The sequence below is a fragment of the Falco biarmicus genome, chromosome 12, assembly GCF_023638135.1.
Source record: "Falco biarmicus isolate bFalBia1 chromosome 12, bFalBia1.pri, whole genome shotgun sequence".
NCBI lineage: Eukaryota > Metazoa > Chordata > Aves > Falconiformes > Falconidae > Falco > Falco biarmicus.
In genome coordinates this window covers 9936862-9960068 of record NC_079299.1, presented here as the reverse complement: position 1 = coordinate 9960068, position 23207 = coordinate 9936862, and the positions used below count along the sequence as shown (strand labels likewise).

At 39.0% G+C, this 23207-nt stretch overlaps 1 protein-coding gene across 1 annotated transcript in view; it reads right to left on the bottom strand.

Moving 5' to 3' along the window:
* Positions 1-22254, bottom strand: part of USH2A (usherin) — a 390408-nt gene extending 368154 nt beyond the window's left edge. The window contains exons 1-2 of the mRNA XM_056357449.1: positions 21585-22254; positions 16095-16260 (exon numbers count right to left, since the gene is read on the bottom strand). Coding sequence (XP_056213424.1) covers positions 16095-16260; positions 21585-22105 — 687 coding nt within the window. The 5' untranslated portion in view covers positions 22106-22254. The remainder of the gene's footprint in view (positions 1-16094; positions 16261-21584) is intronic.
* Between the last annotated feature and the right edge of the window lie 953 nt (positions 22255-23207).

The window sequence follows — 23207 nt, the reverse complement described above, 5'->3', positions numbered from 1 at the left end:
CTTCAATCCAAGTCTTTCTTTTTGTGCATAGATCCACTATTCAGCTTCAATTCCCTGAACAACATAAATTAAAAAAAAAAAAAGGGGGGGGGGGTAGAGAGGGGAAGAAAAAGATGGAACCTTGGAATGCTCCTGAAGCAATTAACTTTGTTCAAGAACAAGCCACGTATTAATACAAATTTGACCCCAACCAGTGAAATCAGAATGTAACTGGAATGCAGGCTGACCCATAAGGTGGTTTACAGGCTTAAGAAAAACTAATAGCTATTTCATGAATAAAGTCTTCAAGATGAAAAAGTGCAAGTAACAGCAAGCAACAGGATCCAAAACAAGAATCACATATGTTAATTTTTTGGATGGGGTAACTTTAGTACTGTGTTAAAAATTGATTGATATAACCCACACTGTCAATTATCTGATAAACAAGGCTGAAGACAAAGAACAATGCAAAAAGAGACAGCTTTTTAAATGGTCTGTATTTTTAAAGAATTAGTATTTTTAAAAGTAAACATTGTTTTAAAATAAATTGTTGAATCAGGCATCAGTGATCCTTCTGCCACAGAGTACGCATTCCAATTATGGACTGGCAATTTTCATCTCATCTTTTGTTGGCAAGCACTTCACCAGTATTTCTGCAGTACAAAGTAATATTAAAATGGTTAAATACAGCACTGCCACTTTCTACCCCAACCAGCACTGTACCAATGAAAAATATTCTTTATTGCCTCTGTCACTAAAGCTCTATCAATCGATTACTGGTGCCTCAGGACAGAATAAGCATATCTGGGAGAGGCAGTAGCAGAAGAACCCAAGTCCAAAATTGTAAATACAGATTCTGTTAAAAACTAAAGCAATTAACAAATAAGCTTTTCTCTAACTACTATTTTAACCATTGCTCAGTCTCTGCTCTTTTTACATGGAATGGTTTAACAAGTGACTCCTGTGCCACAAATGAGCTCCAAACAATAAAACATAAGAGGATCCTAGTCATCAGATCTGAAAATACATGGATCATTGTTTGCTTTCTTGCTGCATAGTGACTCTATTTTCCTCAAGTCACAGAACAAATCAGATCCAAGATCTGTTGATCACTATAGTAACATGAAAGGAGACAAGGATTCAACAAGCTGCTTTTTAGTAGCTAAAACAGTTACATAGACTTGCCAAAATTAACTGAAACAAAAGGTCTGAAAGTACGTTTCAGATAATCTCATAACAATGCACGTTTTGTCTCTGCCCCCTCCATTTAAAATACAGCACAACCACTGATTCTGAATTTTCCTGAACTACTTGTAATCATGTAAATTAGGGATGAAATGTAGATGTCAAATGAAACATCCCTTCTGAATAAAGTCTCTGTGCTTCACTAGTCAAAGAATAAGCAGATTCCCACACAAATGAAGGAAGCCATTACTAATGTACAATTATTAACCCTGTATTACACTATCAGCTGAATACTAAATTCTAGGTTTTTGAATTTATTATATGTGAAGAATTTTGCACCACTTGCACTGCTCAGTGCTGGGACTTATAAGTCATTCCCCAATCTAATGCAAGAATATATTGGTTCTACAACAGCTGAATAGCTCTGCTGGGGCTAGAAGGCTGAGAATCCATCCCTCTGTCTTTTTTTGTGATGATTTATGTAAGAAGAAAGCAATTATTCTTGCCCTCTGAATGCCTTGTCACAAAGGTTCCATGTATCCCGTTAAGGGATTTTTGCAAATAAAGTCTCATCTTTCCTTTCAAGGCTTAGTTTCTGTTCATAGTCAAGGATACACAAAATTCTGCCTTTGATTCCTTTCATATTCCTCCCAACAACCTTACTTCAGGCCCTTCCCTCCTCCTCTGTGCCCAGCTTTCTTCCTTCCATCACAAAGTCCTTTAGAAATGGTCATTCAACTATTCCTTTGTACTGTAACTCTCCAACACTCCTTTTGATGACAATTCACTGTATGCTTCAATTTTCATTTTTTGATAACTGCTTTTCTCCAGAGCTACTAAGCATCTTACCAGCGAAGCTTTGCAGTAGACCCAAACTGTGCTGTTAACTGAACATAGACCAAACCTGGCTTAGATGTGTTTTGTTCGCTTGTTGTTTTTGGAAAAAGCTAAACCTAAAAGTCTATGCAACAGCTCCCTCAACCACATTTTGTTGGAGATGGGCCAGGAGAGGGCCAGGAGAGGCTGCTCAGAGAGTTCATAGTGGTTTCCTGTGCACTTCAGTATCCAGGCCTCAAGTTAAGGCTTGGAACAGCCAGGGAGATTGCTGATCAACAGCAAAGATGAGTATGCCAATAAACACAATTTAAGGAAAAGGATAAAAGCCCTTCAAATACAATAAAATACCCTTAGAAGTCCAGCAGAAGAGTGGTAATCCAGTTTACTGGTCCTGTTACATTAATTACCTGCCTCACAGACGAGAGGTACATGCATAAGGCACAAGTAAGTAGCAACCTGAAGAAACAGAATATCTACTATCAAGATTCAAGCAGACCACCTAGAGAAGTTCCAAAAGATGAGAGACTTTTTCTTTTGATCAGTCCTGACTTCAAGAACCACCAAAGTTCCATGGAACATGGTCATCAAACTCAAAAGAGAAAGGCACATCTCTCTGGAGTACTAAGGATAAAACTTCAGGGTAAGAATTTCAGTGGAAAAAAAAACAGAAGCCTGAAGTTCTGAAATGTCAGATTAGGAGCAATATTGATAGTTTAATCTATGCTGCCACTGAATATCACATGCTGATTTACCTACAGGTGCAACGACTATGAACCTCACAAGATATATAGGCCACCTATAATCACACTCAATAGCAAGGATACACCTAAACACCACTGGAAAGGAGAGAGGACAGGTTCAAGAGGAAAATATTTTGGCTTTAATGTAGGAGGCAGAAGATCAAAGACAGCGCCACTCTTTGAAACGCTGGCAGTATCACAAAAGGTCAGACGAGCAAGGTTGCATGATTCTGCACACAAACGAACAAACAGTATGTGGAAAAAAAATTTATGCCAATTTTGGATTGAGACACTTTTCTGGAATAGATAGAATCAGAAAAGGATAAGACTCTCCTACATCCAAATAGGCCCAGTTTATTTGTTTATCAAATTAGGAAATAAACCAATCAAGTTTAGGGAAAGAAATAACCTAAACAAATCCAACAAAAAAAAATTCCCTAACTAAGCATGCATGTGGACTGTGACAAAATGAAATTTAAAGCCTAAGCTGTTTGAACCTGAATGTCAGGAATTATACAGATCATGCCACCAAAAATTCTTTAAAGAAAGTTCAACTTTATCTAAAGTATATTAGCTAAACATGCTACAGAAGCTGGTATTCCAGCTCAATTTTTAAAAGAAAAAAAAAAAAAAGAAAAAACAGCAACGTCATGTTCAATGGGACATCAGAAAAGCAGCAGAAACAGAAAATAGAATTTTCAATTAACCCTGCACAGATCAAAGAACAATGAAGAAATGAAAATTATAGACATGATATATGATCAAGGCTTGGACCAACTGTTCTGATAATCCATCAAATCAAGTCTATACAGGGTGAATTAGTTGGAAAAGTACATGTTTAATATTGTATACTAAAAAAGACAACATGATTCCTGTGGAAGGAAATCAAGATACATCTTTGAGTTCTTTGAAATAGTTACATGTGGATAAAGAAGAATTGACCAATACAATATACTGGCTTTCCAGAAAGATTTTAAGTCGAGATTAAATGGCTACATTTCACAACAAAGCTGATCAGTGTGTCTGATATTTAACATTTTGTATAGGCTTGAAAACAATGGTTAGTGAGGTGAAAAAGGATGGAGTTAATATAGCTGGACAGTAAAAGTCCAAGCATACTCTGAAGTTACAAAAAGATCTCAAAATTGTTAAGAAACAAGCAATAAAGTAGCAGACTAAATGTGCTAAACCCAGGGTAGCAGACATAAGAAAAATATTCTTAACTACATCAGCGTAACATTAAGCTCTGAACCACCACTGCCTGGAAAAAAAGTGGTCTTGGAGTTACTGTAGATAGTCATCCACTAATGAGCAGAAGGCTCAATGGCAAAAAGGAAACACATTCCTTATTGGAAAAGGAATTGAGAACAATACCACAAAGCTTCATTCTTTAGAAATTTATGGTGCAAAGCATCCGGAATAACAAGTGGAGTTCTGACCCTTGTATCCCCAAAATTATAATACTATACCCCCAAAAGTTTCAGAAAGGGTCAGTGAGGATGATCAAACTGCAGAATGGCTTCAATATAAGGAGAAATGCAGTTTATAAACAATTATAACACACAGTCAAGTTCTATAATCAAAATATCAAATAGCATGAGAATGATAAATCAAAAGCAACAGACAAACTGGCAAAAATACATTAGTGGACAGCAAATTTAAAGAACAATTTCATACAGCCATAATGGCATATGAGGAAGTCATTGCCACAAGATACTAGCTATATCAAAATATAAATCACAAAAAAAGAAATAGACTATTAAATTTAAAATAGGTCAGTCAATGGCAATTCAATACAGTCTAGCTTAAGAAGCTTCAAAACCACTGGTTGTCAGAAACCAGGTCAGTAATGTATCTAAAAGAAAGCTGTTCCTATACATCTACTCGTTTTTTCATACCCAAAGACAGAGCATCTAGACAGACTGTCAAACCAACACAGCAGTCCTAAAACAATGCAAAACTTCTGGCATTATTGAGCTGAGGTATTGGGATGAGATACACAGACAGGAGTTCTTCCCACCCTCTTCCATCTCAGAACTTACTACCTTCCAGCCAAGCAGCTGACAAGCTGTTCAGTGCCAGGTTGCTTTCATGAGAAAATTATACATGCGACAACTTACCAGAAGATTCCTCCTGTGGACTGCCATCAGCACATATGGATTTGGCATTGTGCGGAATCTACACATGTCCTTTATGTCACCTTCCATTTGCTGCATGCACAGGTGTTAATGCAAGTTGTACATGAGAGAGTTCACACGTAATGGAGGTTGCATAAAGGACAATTGGAAAGTTTCATCTTCTATTTCTTGATCAGACTTCTGACTTAAATCTGTCTTTAAGCTCAGAAACTCAAAGGTAGTAGTTATGGTGTTTTGTTTTGTTGTTTGTTGTTGTTTGGTTTTTTTTAAATAACCAGGAAAAGCCAAAGCTTCTCTATTTGGCTGTACTCCTTATGTTTTTAGACTCTTCTCAAAAAAAGTTTCAAGTATCTTGTGAAAACATCTACTTAGCAACTGGCATAACAGAGAGAGGGAAGGACAATGGTTAAATATCTGTGATCCATCTTCACCAGCAAAGTTCAAAGCCATTGCCAGTTTTCTGCTCACACACTGTGCATGCCAAGAACTACCTGCTAGAGGACCTTCTGCCCACACTGCAAATGGTGTGCTCTAAACGGTGATAGTCCAAGTGTACAACTTCAGGCTTGGTCTCCCCAGAAAGGGGTCAAATTCAAGCATATCAGCAGCGCTCTTTAGTAACACAACACTCCAAACAAACAGAAGGCAAACCTGTGTCAAAAAGAACCCTTCCTGTACACAAAACTGAATGTAGATGCACCCTGTGGGTGTCATTTTAATGTTTTATACCAACAGCTGTATCAAGTACATGCAGCTACTCCCCATCTTTCAAAGTTTGCTCCCCACACAATTCAAGGGCACACAAACATACAAATGGAGAAGCAGTCATACAGCTGCAGAAGTGAACCTAAAGTTACACCAAGCAACAAACCCCTGGGAACCCACTTGTAAGTGGTATACATAAACATGTATTTAAGAAATTAGTTCAGAATTAAGAGCCATCTAGTTTAAGCAATATTTTTTTGCTTATGTTTCTCCCAGTAGGACTCCAGGTTTCGAGCAATCTGAAAACAGTTGATTCCAATGACAACAGTTTAATTCACAGGCTTCTGTTAAACAGCACACATCTCTCTCTCTCTCTCTCTCAGTTCTTCTTAACTCCTGTTATTCTTAATATTGAATTTGAACACTCAAAGAACATCTTTTTTTCCTTACCTTTCAAGACATTCTCCTCTAAGAAGTAGGCAAGCTACTGCCATATGGTATGACATCTCTTTTAGATTCATATGCCACCATAATATTAAGTAAGATTTTTTTCCAACAAAAAAAATGCTTACAAATGATATTTTACGTACTGTAACTACACACTACAAATAGATGTATCACATATTCAAATGATCACTAGAAGTTTAATTCACAGCTCTTAATTATCCTAAAAAAAAGTTACAGTATGCTTGGGAAAACTGAAAGTTATTCTCTAATTCACAACCACCGCACCAATTCTATAATAGCACAGACCATTATTCATCTCTACTCATTTTAGTCTAAAAAAATAAAAATTACATAAAAAAGCAAAACCACACCAGATGCCAAAAATACAACCTTAAGAACTGCAGGACATTTAAAGATTTGAGACTAGGGGCAAAAAAAGAAAGCAAATAATTCCTAACATGGTGCTTCTACTATAAAAAATAAAATTTAATTGGCTACCACATATTTTCATATAAGAAAACAAACTGTTTGTAAAACAAATTGAAATGTGATGGATTTCAAATCTCATCTGAAACTCTCCAAATCAGGCACAGCTTCTGCAAACCATTCAATACTACCTCCACCCAGCACTGGTTATACAAAGGCTTAACCTAATTCCTACCATATACAATGCAGAGTCTGGGCAGACTTCAGTGGGGTTTGCATTCGCAATTGAAAAAACATCAGTGATTTTCAGAAGTATAGTCAAGACAGCATTGACAAAACCTGTATGTTTGGCATTCTCTGAAATTAAAATCTTGGCCTAGATGAAGTTCCTTGTCTTGTGTTCCCAGGAAGCTGTTAGATGTAAATCTATACCTGCAAACATGCAAGAACTTCCCTGAACTCATAATTCCTGCAAGAAAGGACATAGTTTAAGGGACAGTATAAGCAAAGAGAAGATGGAGGCATCTAGGTAATATCACAGATTCCCAAGGAGATTAAGTTATAACAACAAAGAGCTTTCAAATCAACACAAATGGTTGACATGGACCAGATGAGGAGTCAAGCACCACAGCAGGACTTCTGGATACAGCACAGCAAGTTACTGATAATATCAACGAACCCCAAGGCTGCAAGTTCAGCAGCAGTATCTGAATGGCCTGCAACTAGCAAATTAAATGATGAGCCAGTTGCCAAGAGAGCTATGCTTACTGTTTTCTAAGATCAGTTCTCTAAACAGACACTCAAATACATTAGATTGTAACACGTTTAATTTCTGCTGTCTGTTGGGAGCATAGCACCAGCCATATGGACAGACTGCATCACCCTAAACATTTTCAACACAATTGCAATCAATAGACGAGAAGCTCTAATACGTAGAATTGACACACACTCTCCCCTCCCTTCTTGGGATTGACAAACCACTAATAGATAGTAAGTGATGACTTCAAACAGGAACTCAAAGTGATTTGTTAAATTAAAATGCTTCCTTGCTGTCTCATGTCCTTACTAAACTTAGGGAATATACAGTTTAAAACACCTCATATTTAGTAATACATATACAGAGATTGTATGGAATAAATGTTTTCCTCCATGCTTTTAAGTTTCAGGTTCTTTGCTTTTAATATAAATTTTAAAGTATTCAAAAATTTGTGCAGAAAATAAAAGGATTTCACAAATTGGAAAGGACAAGTTTTCTCTTGCTAGTCAAACAGTTATGATGTAAAGCGGTCTCATTAAATCATAAGTACTTTAACCTTTTCTTGAAAGAACTGGAAGATTTAAAGATTTATAAAGAAATTTTGCCTAAACTAGGAAATGACTCATATTTGACATGTATTGAAATGATAATGCTGATTTCAATAGGCACTCTAAGAGCATTTTCCTCCCAGGAGAGTAATACAGTCATGGTTACCTCTCTGCATTTAGATTTTAAACTTACTTTCTAAAGCTTTTAATGTGTTATAGTCTGCCAAAACATGGCAGAGTTACATAGATATGATCAGGCAAAATAAAGGCTAGTAAAAAGATTATTTTTATAATTGCAGACACTAAATATGAAACAAAAACATCAATCTGACATGTTCTCAAAGAATCTCCTGTTTCAGCAGCCTTGGCTCTATCTGAAAATTCATGTTTAAACTCCACTCTTCTTAATTGGTTAAATAAATTCTAAAGTATCAAAGGGAAAGTGAAAGACCCTTAACAATAAATCTGAAAAAGAAAATACATAATGGTGGTGCTGTTAATAAGTGGCACAAATATGATATTGGTATCACTATGCAGAGGTAAAGAGGTACACAATTGGCCTCAATTATACATTGCCGTGCTTTCAAATTTTTTATTTCTTAAAAGTTAATTTTTTAAGACACCACTTTTCCTGAGGTTTCACTTCAGTGCATCTCAGATTCTTTTAAGTTAAGGCTGTATACCCTTTGCTCCACTGTGTACCTTCAGAGTTTTTGCTAATATATTCCTAAAAAGATACAGTGATAAATATCATTAAATCAAGACCAAACACACAGAAGGACTCTAAAACATTCAGAAGCCTGGAGGACTTGGTCCACACCAACCATAATCAACTAGAATAGTGGCAATAATTTCAAGGAAACAGGATCCACTATTTATGGCCTTAAAAAACCCATACAAAACTGTTTGAAATTTTAAAAAAAAAGGTAAGTTTCTTTAAAAATCATAAACAGTGGAAAATAAAGACAGACATCATTAGAGAAAAGTAAATCCTATTAACTGGAGAAGAGAAAAAAAAATGGTCAAAATTCAATTTTGTTGCAAATCCGCTCCAACCTACCTCAGCCGAACTTTTCAAGGATGACTTTTCTCAAATGTTTATTAGTATAAAGAACAAAGAAACGGATAGCCAATAGCTCTGTCAGCGATATACAACATAGGAAGAAGGCTGCATAAACTATTAAAAAGTATGAAGTTACTCTTAGACTGATGCCATCTAGCCTCAAATAGCTTTTTCAACAGTTCATTCTAGGACTACCAGTGACTCATGTCCAACAGCCTGCTGGGCAGCGGTTGTTATAGTAATATTGCAGGAAAAAGGAAAAAACAAAGAAAAAATTCCACCATCCACCTACATAAAAACTGACTGATAAGAATTCCCATCTTTTCCTGTTGGATGCATGCAGCACATTACCTTTTAATGAAAGTTACCAAATTTAAAATAAATAAAACACCCAAACATTTTCTTAGCCTCACTATTTTGATCAGAATGCTTTTTCAGAAACACTCTGCTGCAATAGAACAGACTCCATTTCCAACTTAAATTAGTGCCTTTTTCTGCCTAGTGTTTACACTCCAACAGACTTAGAGAGGAAAACTGTATGACTTCCTACTCTTCACTGTAGCTAATTTCCAAAAGAAGGTTCGCCACATCATTTTCTTTAAAGCCTGCGTAGAGCCTTTCACTGTCATCATAGGCTTCGTAGCTCTGTTCTGAATTACATTCCTTAATGAATGACAGAAATTTTACCCAACATTTTGTACAAAACCTCACAAGAGTCTGGAGCAGCAGCAATGATGCTTTTCTCTCACTGTTGGGAATGCCTCTCCTGATACATTTCCCCAACACATACCTTTTTTGTAGCCACATCAAGCTAGTAACTCATCATCACTATCTGAGACTACTACGCTACAGTAATTTTCTATTGATTAACTACTTCACAAAAGATTTTGTCAGGGATTTTGAATTCATTACCTTGCATTTTATAATACCAAATTTTATTTATGACAGTTACCCTAGTCCTTTTGGTCACGTCCTTCCTGGATAACATCTTTCCGTTCCTCTTTCTGATGATGTCTCTCCCCATTGTTACCAGCTACTATTACCATGTACACTCTTAATATTTCTACCAAGATAATTAATGAAAATACAACACAAGGCTGGTCCAAAGACAAATTCTCAAGGAATTCGATTGCTTTTTTGCCTCCCTCCTTCCCAGGATTATATAAGCAAGTTCCTTGGAGCAGTATCTATTGCCAGCCCTCCACACGAGCATTCCCTTTGACCCTACAACTTCTCAGGGGCTGTCACATTAATGCTAAACTGAACTCCAGATAGAGGAAATCTGACACATTTGCTTTGCCTGGAAATCAGTTTTCTCATCAAAAAAAAGCTAAGAGGTTAGACAGTGATGAGCTATCTTTAGAAAATCCACACGGCATTTTATCCCCTTTTTCATTTAGCTCCACATCTTTATCTACTCCTTCAAAGACCTTTTCTAAATCTTCATGTGCCTCTGTGTCAAGACAAATAGGTCTATATTGCCAAAATCCTTTTTCCTTCCTGTTTGTACAGCCTTTGGCTTGGACACAGTTAAATTTTGTCACAGCACCCTGTACGGTGTTGTGTTCTGAATTTGAGCTAAAACCAGCATTAATAACACAGTAATATTTTGGCTGAGAGTGTTTGTCAGGCTTTTCGCTTTTCCCACTCTGCCCCCCATCCCACCTCAGCAGTAAGCTAGGGTTGGGCTAAGAAGCTGGAAGAGAACACAGCCAGGACAGTGACCCAAATGACCAAGGGATATTTCATACTGTTAACCTCATGCTTAGCAATAAAAACTGGACTAGAAAGAGGACTTTCGGCAGACAGGGGGTTTACTTTCAAGGTGGCTGCTGCTCAGAGACTGGCTGGGCAGGGGTCTGCTTGTGGGAGGTGGCAAGCAATTGCCTTTGGTTATTTGTTCCACTCCCACCTCTTTTCCTTCTTAAGTTTTCTCACTTTTGCTATTCTCTCCCCCATTCCACTGGCAGGGGTGAGGGGAGACTGGGTGCTCAGCTGCTGACCAGCATCAATGCATGATACTCTTCCTAAATATAAGCTTCAGAGCTCCACCTCTGACTTGGTAGATTTGCATAAAATACCTCTTTGTCAAAGGAATTTATGTACCAGTTCTTTCAGAATTTTTGGACAAAGACCATCTGATTGCTTCAGCATGTACACAATAAGCTTGCAAATTCATGTTTCTATCTATTTGATCACTTCTGTTTACATACATTCATTTCTGTCACCCGGCTTGTTTTTGCTCTGTGACTGTTATCATTATTGATAACAGAAGCAAAGTATTTATTTTGAGAACCATACTCAAACCATCCTTAATCCCAAGCACACCTTCACTGTACATGGGTCTTGCCTTCTTACACACACAAAAAAAAAAAAAGCAAGAATTTTTTACCATTTCACAGTCATTGCAAAGTCTAATCCAGCTTGACATCTTTACAGTATTATTTCTATCCCTACATAGTATTTTCTGTCAATTTGCTTACCTATTCCCCCGTGCTTGTAGACTCTACCATCTCTAACTGCAAAGATGCTTATTCACTCAGATAAGCCTGGGCACTACATCTCCCATTTTTCTCCTTTAAGGGCAGAGATTCCTCTTAACTCTCTTTTTTTTTTTTTTTTAATAACCTCCAGGCATTTTTTCCCATTCAATCTCTCGGTTCCACAATTAACCTTCTTTTATTAAAATAGTCCTATTTGTTTGATCTCTTTGAAATCCAGAAGTGTACTGACAGAACCAAAGAACTGTTTATTCTTCTATTTCAACTGAATTTAGTTAGGAATACTCAATGTTATCTTTGACACCTACATCTCTAATAACGCCATCATCACTTAAGAAAGCTGGTATTCAGATTTTCTGCTTCAGCAATTACTTGATGAAGAAACTTTTCATGCAGAACATACGTGAATGTTTGGGCCCTGCTCTTCTTAGTAGAACTTTAAATTTCCCAGCTATGAACTGGAGAATAAGCCTTTGCAATGACACAGTTCTTAGTAGTACTTCTCTTTAACAAATTACACATCTAAATCCAAACCCCAGGATTTAAATTCCTAGATTACCTCAGTAGAATTAATTTAATAGCCTTCTCTTCCCCTAGAATTATTTTATTCCAAAGAAATTATTTTCAGTCTGTGATGTCCTTTCTTCTTTCCTTCCCTCTTATCATCTAATTACTTATTTGGTGGTATTCCACCAATTAGCTTTCATTTTTTCGTTCCTGAATAGGAATGTGCTCTTATACCAGAACTCCAAACATATCTGCCACCCTACCGTATTTCTGCTCTCTCTAAAATCAGTTTCACATCTGTAACCAATAGTTCACACCCCTTTGTCATGGTGTCTGTTGCCTAGTATTTATGCACAAATATTTCAGTTTTTCCTACTGACGACAGGAACTCCCTGTTTGCAGGCTCCCAGCACCTACTGACTGCTTGGCTTTGGAGACCTTTGCCCTGAGTCGGACTTATAGTAAGCGTAGCTGTGTTCAAAGACAGACTTGGACCCCAGCCCCTTAACGGAGCATCTCACGGTCAGCTACATCACTCACATACACACACAGTCTTCACCAACTACAACCAACCTTCTAAAAAACAAACACAAAAAATCACCAATCTGCCATGAACATTTATCAGAACCAAATCCCACAGTCCCCCTTAGCCATTGTTATTCCCGTCATCAACTCCGCACGCAAAGCCTTAATCCCCAGTTCTTTGGTGGCAGCCACCGCGTGCACTAGCCAGCCCATCCCTGCCCTTTGCCCACGTGCTCTCACAAAGAAGATGCATAAATTCCCAGCAAGCCAACCAATAATTACTGTTTTTTTCTCAGGAGCAGGATCCATTAGCTCCCCCTGTTTGCTAACCCTATTAGTAAGTGCTAGCATTCAGTAAAAAAGTATTTTATCCTCAATCAGACTCACCCCAAATTAGACCTCTCTGTAATTTGGTCTGAAGTCACTGTGCAACAAGGCATCACGCCATAACCTCTTTTTTCTCCCCGTCTACCAGATAAACATGCAATACTGTGCATGGGTTTGAGCAGTATGTTGCAATATACTGTGGAGAATATCCAGTCAAGTTTACATCCAATACAATTCACAAGGTAACTATTTTGACCCACTGTTGTCACCTGCAGATCCTACAAAGACCTAAACTACCACAAAATCTAAGAGAAAAGCTGTGCTGTTAAAAAGTTTTGTAGTCTCAGGGAAAACAAGGACCAAATAGGCTTCATCTACCAGAAAAGTCATGCGTATTGAAGGGCAGGGAAATTAATTGCAGCATCCCTGCTCATTACAGGGGGGTTGCACGAGATGACCTTCAAAAGGTCCCTTCCAACCCAAACTATTTTATGATTTAATGCCTCTAAAATTTCTGGGAAACCAAACCAACCATCAGTATGTTAGATGCTCACACATCTGACAAAGGCGACATAATAAACAAAGATGATGTTAACACATACATCTTCAGTTACCACCAGTATCTGAATTATACTATCTAAAAGTTATAGAAGTACACAGTTTCTTAAAAAATAAGCTGAACAGCTTGTGCCTACTATGCTTCAAGCATAGAGAAAGTAATTTCTTTATGGAAAGTTCTGTTTAGCACAGCATCATCATATCCCAACCCTCTCCCTCTCCAACTCACACATGATATTTTTAGTGGTCCTACAACTCCATATATAGCAATGCAGCTATTAGCTGCTTGGCTTTTTTAATTACACTTTTCCCACATATACAAGTTTTGTTACATGCATGAAAATACATCCATTCCACATTTTCAGCTGTCTTACAGTTGAAACTGTAAGAACAGGACTTAGCTGTCCCATAAATTGAATTCAACATTCACATTTTCTTTTAGTCCAAAAATCGTATCAAGCAAGCTGCCAAACAAGTATGAATACATTTTATTTATTTTTTTTTTTACAACAGGACACGTTCACCCAGTTCTGGCTAGACCCCCCATAAAAAGAATGCCGAACAACGTTCCAAATTCTGCAATGCACCTAAAAAGGTGCCGACCCTACCATTAGTTTAGTTAAACCCAATAGTTTGTGGCTAGATGTCACAGCCACATACACAACATTTGATATCCAACAACAAAGTTCTTTTTCTTTCTGTAGAAGGATGTTCTATACCAACTGCACTGATAACATCATACCTACTTCAAAATCAGCATGGCTGTAGGACAACTGCCAACCTTCCTAATTTATTAGCCATGGAACTCAGTCGTAGGGCTTGTCTTTGCTAGAAAATAAAGGTTATTCCTACAACAGTGACACAGAACTGAGACTACTAATCCTTTACAGGTATTAGAGTAGTTTTGCCTCAACAAGACAGCCTGGAAGTCTGCATGGTCTGGCTTGGAAAAGCTCAGGATAGTAGTAGATCATTACTGTACTAGCCCCCCTCTGCTGCCTCTCCCCCAGGCAGCTCACCCATGCCCACAGAAGAGCCTCTCCTCCACACTGCGGCGTCCATACCTAACACATGGGCATCACCTGGGGAGAAGACTGGTGACCTAGAGAAGTCAAAAGTCACTCTTCTGGTAAGAACAGGTGATTTGTACTTTTAGGTATAAACTCCAGGCTCTCTCACTGCCTTTAACTAAAATTACTAATGCCCATAAAACTACATCGTGCTTTATCATCAGAAGACATTTTCATCAGCTTAAGGGAACACCTATATTCAAACATATATCATAATCAAATCCTGCTGTTGTCTGAAGAGACAGACACTTTCATACGAATGTTACTTTTGCATCTTTTTGTATGGTGTCTCTCATATTCTTATTTTCCACTTATTTCTCCATTTATAGGCAGGTGCTAAAAGAAAACACACACACACTTTGCCTGAAGTTTCTTAGCCAGACCTATGCTAAACGGATCACACTGCAGCCACTATCATCATTAATGGGAAGTTGAATCCTACAAGACCACAAACCACAGAAATCAGGGTTCTCCCCTGAGCTCAGGAAAAGGTATTAAGCCCTCAATCCCTTTGAGGGTCCAGAAGCTACACTACTTTACTCCTGCTGCTACGCACTGAACAGCTTTAAGGACCAAATTCTTGAGTGCTTGAGGGTTCTTTGTAATACAATTTAAGATATGTGTGTGTGTATTTAAATCCAGCCCTTTCACTCTTCATTTTGCTATCCCAGGCTTTAGCAGTTCCTGAGGTTAGTACAAAATGCAGCTGACAGCAACGGCGGTAATATAGCACCCTTAGAGTGTTTGAAGTGTAAAGTTCATTAGTTCTACTTTAAGGTCACTCTTTTAATCCAACAGCCAGAATCTTATTCGCACTACCATGCTGTTATCCTGGAAAAAAAGAAAACTGCAAAAAAAATCAAGACGTCAGCTTAGATACTTCTTACAAGTGACAAGATCAGCACTAAAAACCCAAATCACAGTCAATACCTTTTAGCAAGTTTCAAGAAAGCAGCAAAAGTATTCTTGATTGTGCTGTAAACCAAATGAAATTTAATAGAACGGATAAAGGAAATGAAGAAAGGAGAAGATAAACATTTCAATACCCGATAATTTTGCTTTATAATTATTAGTTGAACTTGGCTTACAAACAGAATTTATTAGAGTGTCTGTTGGGAATTACAAGACAGGCAAATAACTGAATTTTAATTTCTTTGTGTTTGTTTACTGATTTTTGTACATACAGTTTAAATTTTAACGAACTCAATTTTGCTTATCCTCAGTGAATATTTGTACACTTATTAAAAAGTTCTGTCAACAGAAAACTTTTAGAACACAAGGACTGTGTTTTAAGAATTCTGAATCATATTTTTAAAATAAAAGATAACAGCTCTAACACATTAACTTGATTGATCCTGCACAAACTCCTACATGTTTATGTGCACTGTAAGAAGTTTTTAAAATTAAGTGGGACACACCTATAAGATAAGTATATTAGCATGTATAAATGAGGATGATGTTCTCATTTTTAAGAAATAATCTAGAGACCCAAGACTTATTGGTAATATTAGAAATAAGTAGCTTTTCTTCGCTCCAAATACACATGCTCTAAAGGGTGAGAATTTTCAACCTTGTTTGTTCAGAAGAATGGGTACAGCATTTCTTTCCAGTTCTGAATTAGCAATCACCTCAAAATGAGCTCCCAAATTAAGATCCTTACCTACAAGACGCAAGAGTTATCATTTACATCCCCCAATTACCCTTTTATATTTATGCAGTTATATCATTCTCACACAAATGTTGTATTTCAACAAATATTAAATGGTTTTTATTTTACTCACCTGCACACTGAGATGAATCCATTTCTTCACAAGAATTCTCCCCAGTGTCATTACTTTTATTGGTGGCTGCAAACCATTTACTGTGCGATAATAAAACACGGTCTCTTTCTCAGAGATTGTGAGTTTGAACACAGTCTGCCCATCAATAGCCTTTTCTATCACACACCTTTGGAAATAACCAAGAAAAACAACATAAGGTCAGAGGCACACACATATACACATTCTTGCCGAGGTGCTATCCTGTAAAGTGATGCTAACCAGAATGTATTAAAATAAACATTAAAAATACAGCTCTTGAGAAGATGCTCAGTGACAGTGAAAGTCACAGGATGTACTAAGTGTAAAAGAACTTTAACAAAGACATTTTATGTCTTAATCTGTGAGGTTTGTTGTGCTTTCTTTTTTTAATTTAGCGCATGCAACTCCAGTTCACTTAGGGGTGGAAAAGGGGTCCACTTTGCCTCCTCTCTTCAGGGTTCTGTAACAGAAACCAGAGCGGCTGGCCAGCAACTCTGCCAGGTCTCTGCTGCGCTTTTCATACAATGCTGTGTAACATGGTACATCCTGTGGAGGCACTCACATTTTTCTTAGTCTAACAAGGCAAGTATAAGATAACCACAAAAAGCAGTACAAATTATATGTTCTGGAAATAAGTCTTCCATCTTTCCACCAAATCTGTCCACGTAAGGTAGCAACACCACCAGCTTTCCCTCACTCTCCCTTTGGCACGGTCTTTCTTGACCGCAAAAGAACCAGAGCAAGGCAAGAAGACTAGCCAGACACTTGTTACGGGGTTTTCCCCACAAAGATTTCACATCAAAATCAAATGCGACACTGACCTATAAAGTACAAAGAACACCACCAATAGCAACCCACGCTGCATATCTAGCTGCTGAAATATTTTGGCACTCTGATCACCACGATGTCAAGGGGTCTCAGAAAGCATAGGCTACATATGCTTGTGAAACAGCTATGAATTAAGGTAATCGGCCACACAAGAATTATGCAGTTCTGCATTCCCATTTCAGCAGCTTGAGAAATCCAGTCTTTAATTTACTGACCCGTGAAAAGTTAAATATTTTAAGTTACACCAGACTAAATCAGTGCAAGAAGTCAGAAGAGAGAAGCATATGAAATTCATATAAAACCAGGATTTACTTAGACATATTAAAAAAAAAAAAAAACCACACCAAACCTTAACTACCAATAAGCATCTTCACCTACTATGCATTTATAAAAGGAAGGTATCAAAAAGGCTGTTCTTTGATACTGCCTTATTCACTAAATTACCTTTAAATCCAAGAGAAAAATTAATTCATCTTAACCATTACCATATTAGCCTGGTGGAAAGCTGTCAATAAAACATCTTGCAAAACGCAGACTTTTGTTTTTCAAACCTCACTAAAAGCACATTTCTTAATATATTGTCAACTGGTCTTTTCAATATTTTGTTTGCTTGTAAACATGCTAGTTTTGCTAGATAATAAATGTGAGGGAAGGCTCAGCTAAGTAGCAAAATATTTAGGAACTGGATTTACCCAGTTCCTGGATAAACAATAATTGGATAATCCAGGTTTTTGTTTATTTTAGTTATCTAAAACAAACATCCCCACATTGTTTTTATCCCCAAAGGTGTCATGACTTTAAGAAGGGAAGCGACCTTGATGTACATCACTTTGAGAACTGGAAAGAACAAATGTGAATTACGACTTGCTACTGAAAGAGAAAAATCAAGAGACAGAAAAAAAGGGGGTGGGGGTATGTACCCAAACTAGTGCTAACACAGGTGAAACAGACATAAGCATTACTTTTACTTCTGACTCTGAGCCCGATTTTCCATTCCAGCCATGTTTACAGAGAAAAACCACTGTTCCTGTGAAATTTCCAACTTCTGGTAACCTGCAGTCCCACAGAGCCAATTCCTGACTACATAATTCTCTGTGGTGGGGCTGGAGGGAGAAAAAGTAACGCAACAGAAATCTGCTTGGTCAGCTTTCAAAGAGAAAAAAAAAACCACTCTAGAGACTCTAATACAGCTGCACATATTAACAGGAACACTTGCAAATGGAAACCTCTGCACAGGTTCAAAATCAGACACATGGTATCTTAAGGCAAATCCCCTCCCAGTCTAATTCCTAACATAAAACATCTGAAAGGATATAAAGTAATAGGATATGATCTTAGTCCTTTAACCAAAGTTAAAAAAAAATACACCTACCACTCACTTCACAGCCAGGCCGTTCCCTCTGACCCTTTTGCATGCAGAAGGGCCCCAGCTTACTTCTCTCCCACTGCCAATGTCTTCTGGCTACCTAACTTCCAGTTAGCCCAGTTCACACTAAATTGATATAAACTGCCTGTAATGATTACTCATATATGCTAAGCTTCTACTCATCTTCTTATCCTATTCCATTGTGAAGGGTTATCATCATATACAATTTCCTATATTGTGCTAATGCTTACTTACAGGCTTACTGAAAGCATTTATATTAACTGATCAGTACATGCAGTAAGAGAGGAAGCATGGGGAAAGAATAAAATTCAGGGACAAGAGCTCTGCTCGATTATCACACTTACTGCCTAAAGGGAAAGTAAATTTAGACACTGGAGTACAAATGTCAGTGTTTTCTCACTATTCTCTTGTTTTTCTTCAAGATTTCCAATATTCAGTGACTTAAACACACACCTACAAATACATATACTATATATCTTAGAAGAAAATAAGGCTTCAAATAAATCTCTAATGTGACCTGACTTCCCTCTCCTTTTAAGTGTATTTTTTCCGAGATTCCCATAAGAAAACTTGGTATATGAAACTGACAAAGAAAATTGTCCATGTCTTTGCTTATCCACATATATTTGCTCCCCCAGAATGTCACAATCTTCAAAGGGCCTTCAGACTTTAGATCCTCACATCAGTATCTCTCACTTCAGACAGCATAGTAACATCTAGCAGAAAGATCCTCCTATCCTTACGTGAGCACATGCCTAGCAGAAACATCAGTCTTTACAAGGATGCAATGGGACACTGTACAGTAACCCTCAGCTTCTTTCCTAAGCACTCTCTAGCAGCCAGACCATGCCATTCAGCATGAAGAAACACACTACGGTATTGTCCAAAAAATACAGGTCTGCTGTACTTAATGCAAGAGCACTTCGCCAGTAAATAAAAAATACTTTGTTAAACTTTCAATTATTCTACTGGTAAAATGAGCAGCTGGTTCTAGCTCATCTTCCTAGGGTTTTGGTGGCAATGCAAAGACTTTGTTAGAATGAATACTAGTTTCATGAAGTCCCTCTGCTGTGGTAATGGGCTTTAAAAGGTCTCAGGAATGACATTAACAGGGACAATTCCCCTTCAGGAACTGGAGGAAAAAAAAAAAAAAAAAAAAGGGATACCTGGTAAGTCAAACTCCTTTTGCCAACCAGAAGGACTCACTAAATCACTAAAGCAATACAATAAAATGAAAAACATCTTAGTTTGCCGTTAAACTATTTCTCTTTTGTAGGATGCCTTCTGAGTCAAGCTTCAGTAGCTATTTGGGTGCAATTACCGTTTCGCCACAACTGGAGCTCTGTATTCCCTTTATGAAGGAAGAAAAATTAACATGCTTCTTTCTGTTAACAATAAAACAAAACACAAAAAAACCCCAACCAAACAAACAAACAAAAAACCCAAAAAAAAAAGAGTCTGGACAGTGGCATATTATCCTGACCACTGGAATAACTGTCGTCCAATTTTCAGGACTGGGCTCTACCATTGTAATTCCTACATGTTGAGTAGCAGCAATTTCGTAAGGCAGAAGAATGAAGTGATCTATTACTAAAACTGAATAGAAAACATTTAGATTTTAAAGTGATCTATAAAACCCACTGAACAGGAATATGTACATTGTGTAGTTATTAACAAAGTAGCAATTGGAGGCTAATGTTTTACACTAGTCCATGGATAATCAAACATCCGCAGAGTCTAGTTTCTGCACAGTACTTAATGTTTTGAAGCTAAGGGCATACATTTAATTGTTTTAGTCTCCATGCAAGCAAAAGCTTATCCCATCGACAAAGGAGTTTCACCGACCTCACTCAACACATCACTGCAACCGCTTGCTTGGAAATTAGCAGGACATTTCTGCTTCAAGTTAGGCATATGCTCTGCTGAACAAGGCTGATATGCCCACGTGTGTGGACATGAACTCATGGCATAGGGCAACCCCACGAACGGACTCACTGTATTCAAGATTCAAACGTTACCTAGAAAATGCTGTCTATAAAAGACTCTAGGCCAAAGCTCCAGAGACATTTTTACACATACCTTCAACCGAGCTGATTTAACTTAAGCTCAAACTAAAGCCACTTTTGCTTTGCAGATCTCATTGATTTCCCCTCCATAACCACAATTTCTACAGCTAGGTTGAATTTTGAAAGGTAGCTAGCCTTGCATAAAGCAGACTATAAATATTTACATATATTATAATAATTTTAGACATTTCTATTGTTTCTGATGAGTTTCACACCTCTAAACAATTCACTATTTCACAGCAGCATGCAAAACAATTATCAAGAATGCTACAACTGAGCAGATCATTAGTATAGTTTTAAAAGTAAGTGATGAGCACAAGCATAAAAACATTTGTGACATATACTTTGAAAGAACATACTATACTTCTTGTGTGCTTCACTTTAAAAAGGATCTGCACAACGACGGTAATAAAGAGTAGGAGGCTCTGCATTTTATGTTGGATGAAGGGAACTTTCTTCGCAGGATTTGTGATGCATTTTTCAAAAAAGCCAATTTTTCATTATGGTAGGGCCCAGTCAAGCTGAAGGGTCGTTTCAGCGGCAACTTGCTACAAACATGACACGAGGGCAAGTAAGAGAGGGCACAGGCTTAGCCACATCTATTTTGTGAACGCCTAGTGAAATTTCACTAGCAGTTTGAATAGTGGAATCTTTTGTTAAAGTAGCAACACAATCTCTTGTTCAAGTCAACGCACCCCAGGTCTCCCCAAAGAACTATAAACACTCTTCTATAACTCTGAGATACTAATTTTTGAAGATCTGGAAGTTTTCCTTGTTTGCTTTTAAGGACTGAACTTGTCTTAGGGGATTCCTAAAATTTTAGATAATTTTTTTCCATCATGAAAGCAGCAATAGCATAAACCCCTGATAACATGTTTTTCTAACAACTTCCAGAAGAAGGAATATGAATTAGAAATATAAATTTAGATTTTTAAGAACAAACATACATGTTATGTATGAATAGTTCTCACCGAAAGCAATTGGACTATCATTTGAGTCATATTCAAAACTGACGAATACTTGTCAGTTGTCTTGATACTTGCAAAGACCCCAAGCTAAATACGGCTTTAAAATGTCAGTTTCTCACTGTACCTTTTTAAAACTTTAAATAGCTTGCTAATAATGACTGTGACTACAATGATCAATTTTTTTAAGAGCACCAGGAAAGTAAACACCTTCAATACTACTTACATTACACCTTCTTGCTCAGGTTTCAACCATACAGTTAACGTAAATGAAGCTGCAAGCCTCAGAGAACGGGGAGTAGAGAAGCAATCCTTGTGATTATGAAAAATAAAACTGGAAGCGTTGCTGAAGGACCCTGGACGCAAGTCCCTTTTGTCCTCTGTGATACAGGTACCAAGGCCTTCTGCAAGAAGCAGTTTGTAGGAAGAAGGTGATGACCTGTATGGACATTCCTGAACACAAAACCTCTGGGTGCAGGACATAATACTTTCAACAGCTACTGAGCTATGACAGAAAGTACTTCGGTCTGGCAGCCCACAAGTGGCTTGAGTTGGCACAATTGACACATTCTTGAAAGCTCCCACATTTTCAAGCCTAGGGAAATGTCCCTGAGAGCTGACCAACACAAAGGAGTCATAATAAGTTAAGATTAACGTTTCAATAGCATGAAACAAGAAACGACACCTCAAGGAAAGAGCCCAGCAATTCATGTTTACAAAAAAGCTCCTCCTGATTAAAGCATCCATAAATAAATAACGATGTCCATGTCGGTAGCAATGTCCTCAGGTGGTACGCTTTAAGAGTTTACGTAGCGTTTCATCTTCAAAACACTCATGCAAGGACTCAGTCACAGGGGGCATCTACATCTTCTGGCCAGCGAAACGCACGTGGGTGACAGCTGGTATCTGCGAACAACAAAACAGACACAGATCACGGGAGGAACATGCCTTTTTACACCAACAGAGGCAATGCCCCCGTAGGGATTGCAAGGGTTTGAGTTCTTCCACGTTTCAGGCAGCAGGCCCACCCGCGCTGGCCACAGCCAAGGTGTGCCTCTAGGCGAGGGCCAGGGGCCCAAGGCCACCCGCGCCCGAGCCCGCTCACAGCCCAGCGGGATTTATCCCAGATCCATCGCGTGACATGAGGCCGACGCTCAGCTCCGTGCATGAAGGCAGTGGAGCCAGGGGGCAAACCGGGACACCAACTCCAGCGTCCCAACGTCCTTCCCGAGGGTTTCAAGCCGGCGGGTTGAGCCTCAGGTCCACGGTCCCGCGGGGCTTCCCCCAGCGCCGCTGCCCGCCGTGCGGGGGACGCGGAGGGGCACCCCCTGCCACCGCGGGGCCACGCCGGCCGAGCCCCCGACACGGACCTACCCGTCCCTCAGGCGGCGGCGCGCCCGTGCCTCACCCCGCTGCCCGGCTCACGCCGCTCCTGCCAGCGCTCGGCAAAGCCGATTAACACCCCCGCTCCCCATCTGTCCCCTGGGGATGTGTCTCACGGCGGCCGCCCGCGCCGGGGCTCACCGGCAGGCTGGCTGGGCCGGGCGGCGGACCGCGCGATGGCAGCCGATAAAAAAGTTGATTTACCGTCCTGCGCTCCGCCCGGGAGCGGCGCGGCCAGCGGCGGAGAGCGGCGCGGCGCCCGGCGGCCCCCCCGCGGCAACGCCGCCCGCCGTCTCCCGGCAACGCCGCGCCCCCCCGCCCGCACCTGCCGCGCGTTAAAGCGGCCGCAGCGCAGCGGCCCGGCACGGCCCCGCGCTCCCCCGGCGCAGCCCGGGCCGGGTTTTCCACGCAGCCGGCCCTCCCGCGGGACGAGGCCGTTCCGCTGCCACGCGTGTGCGCGGGGTGG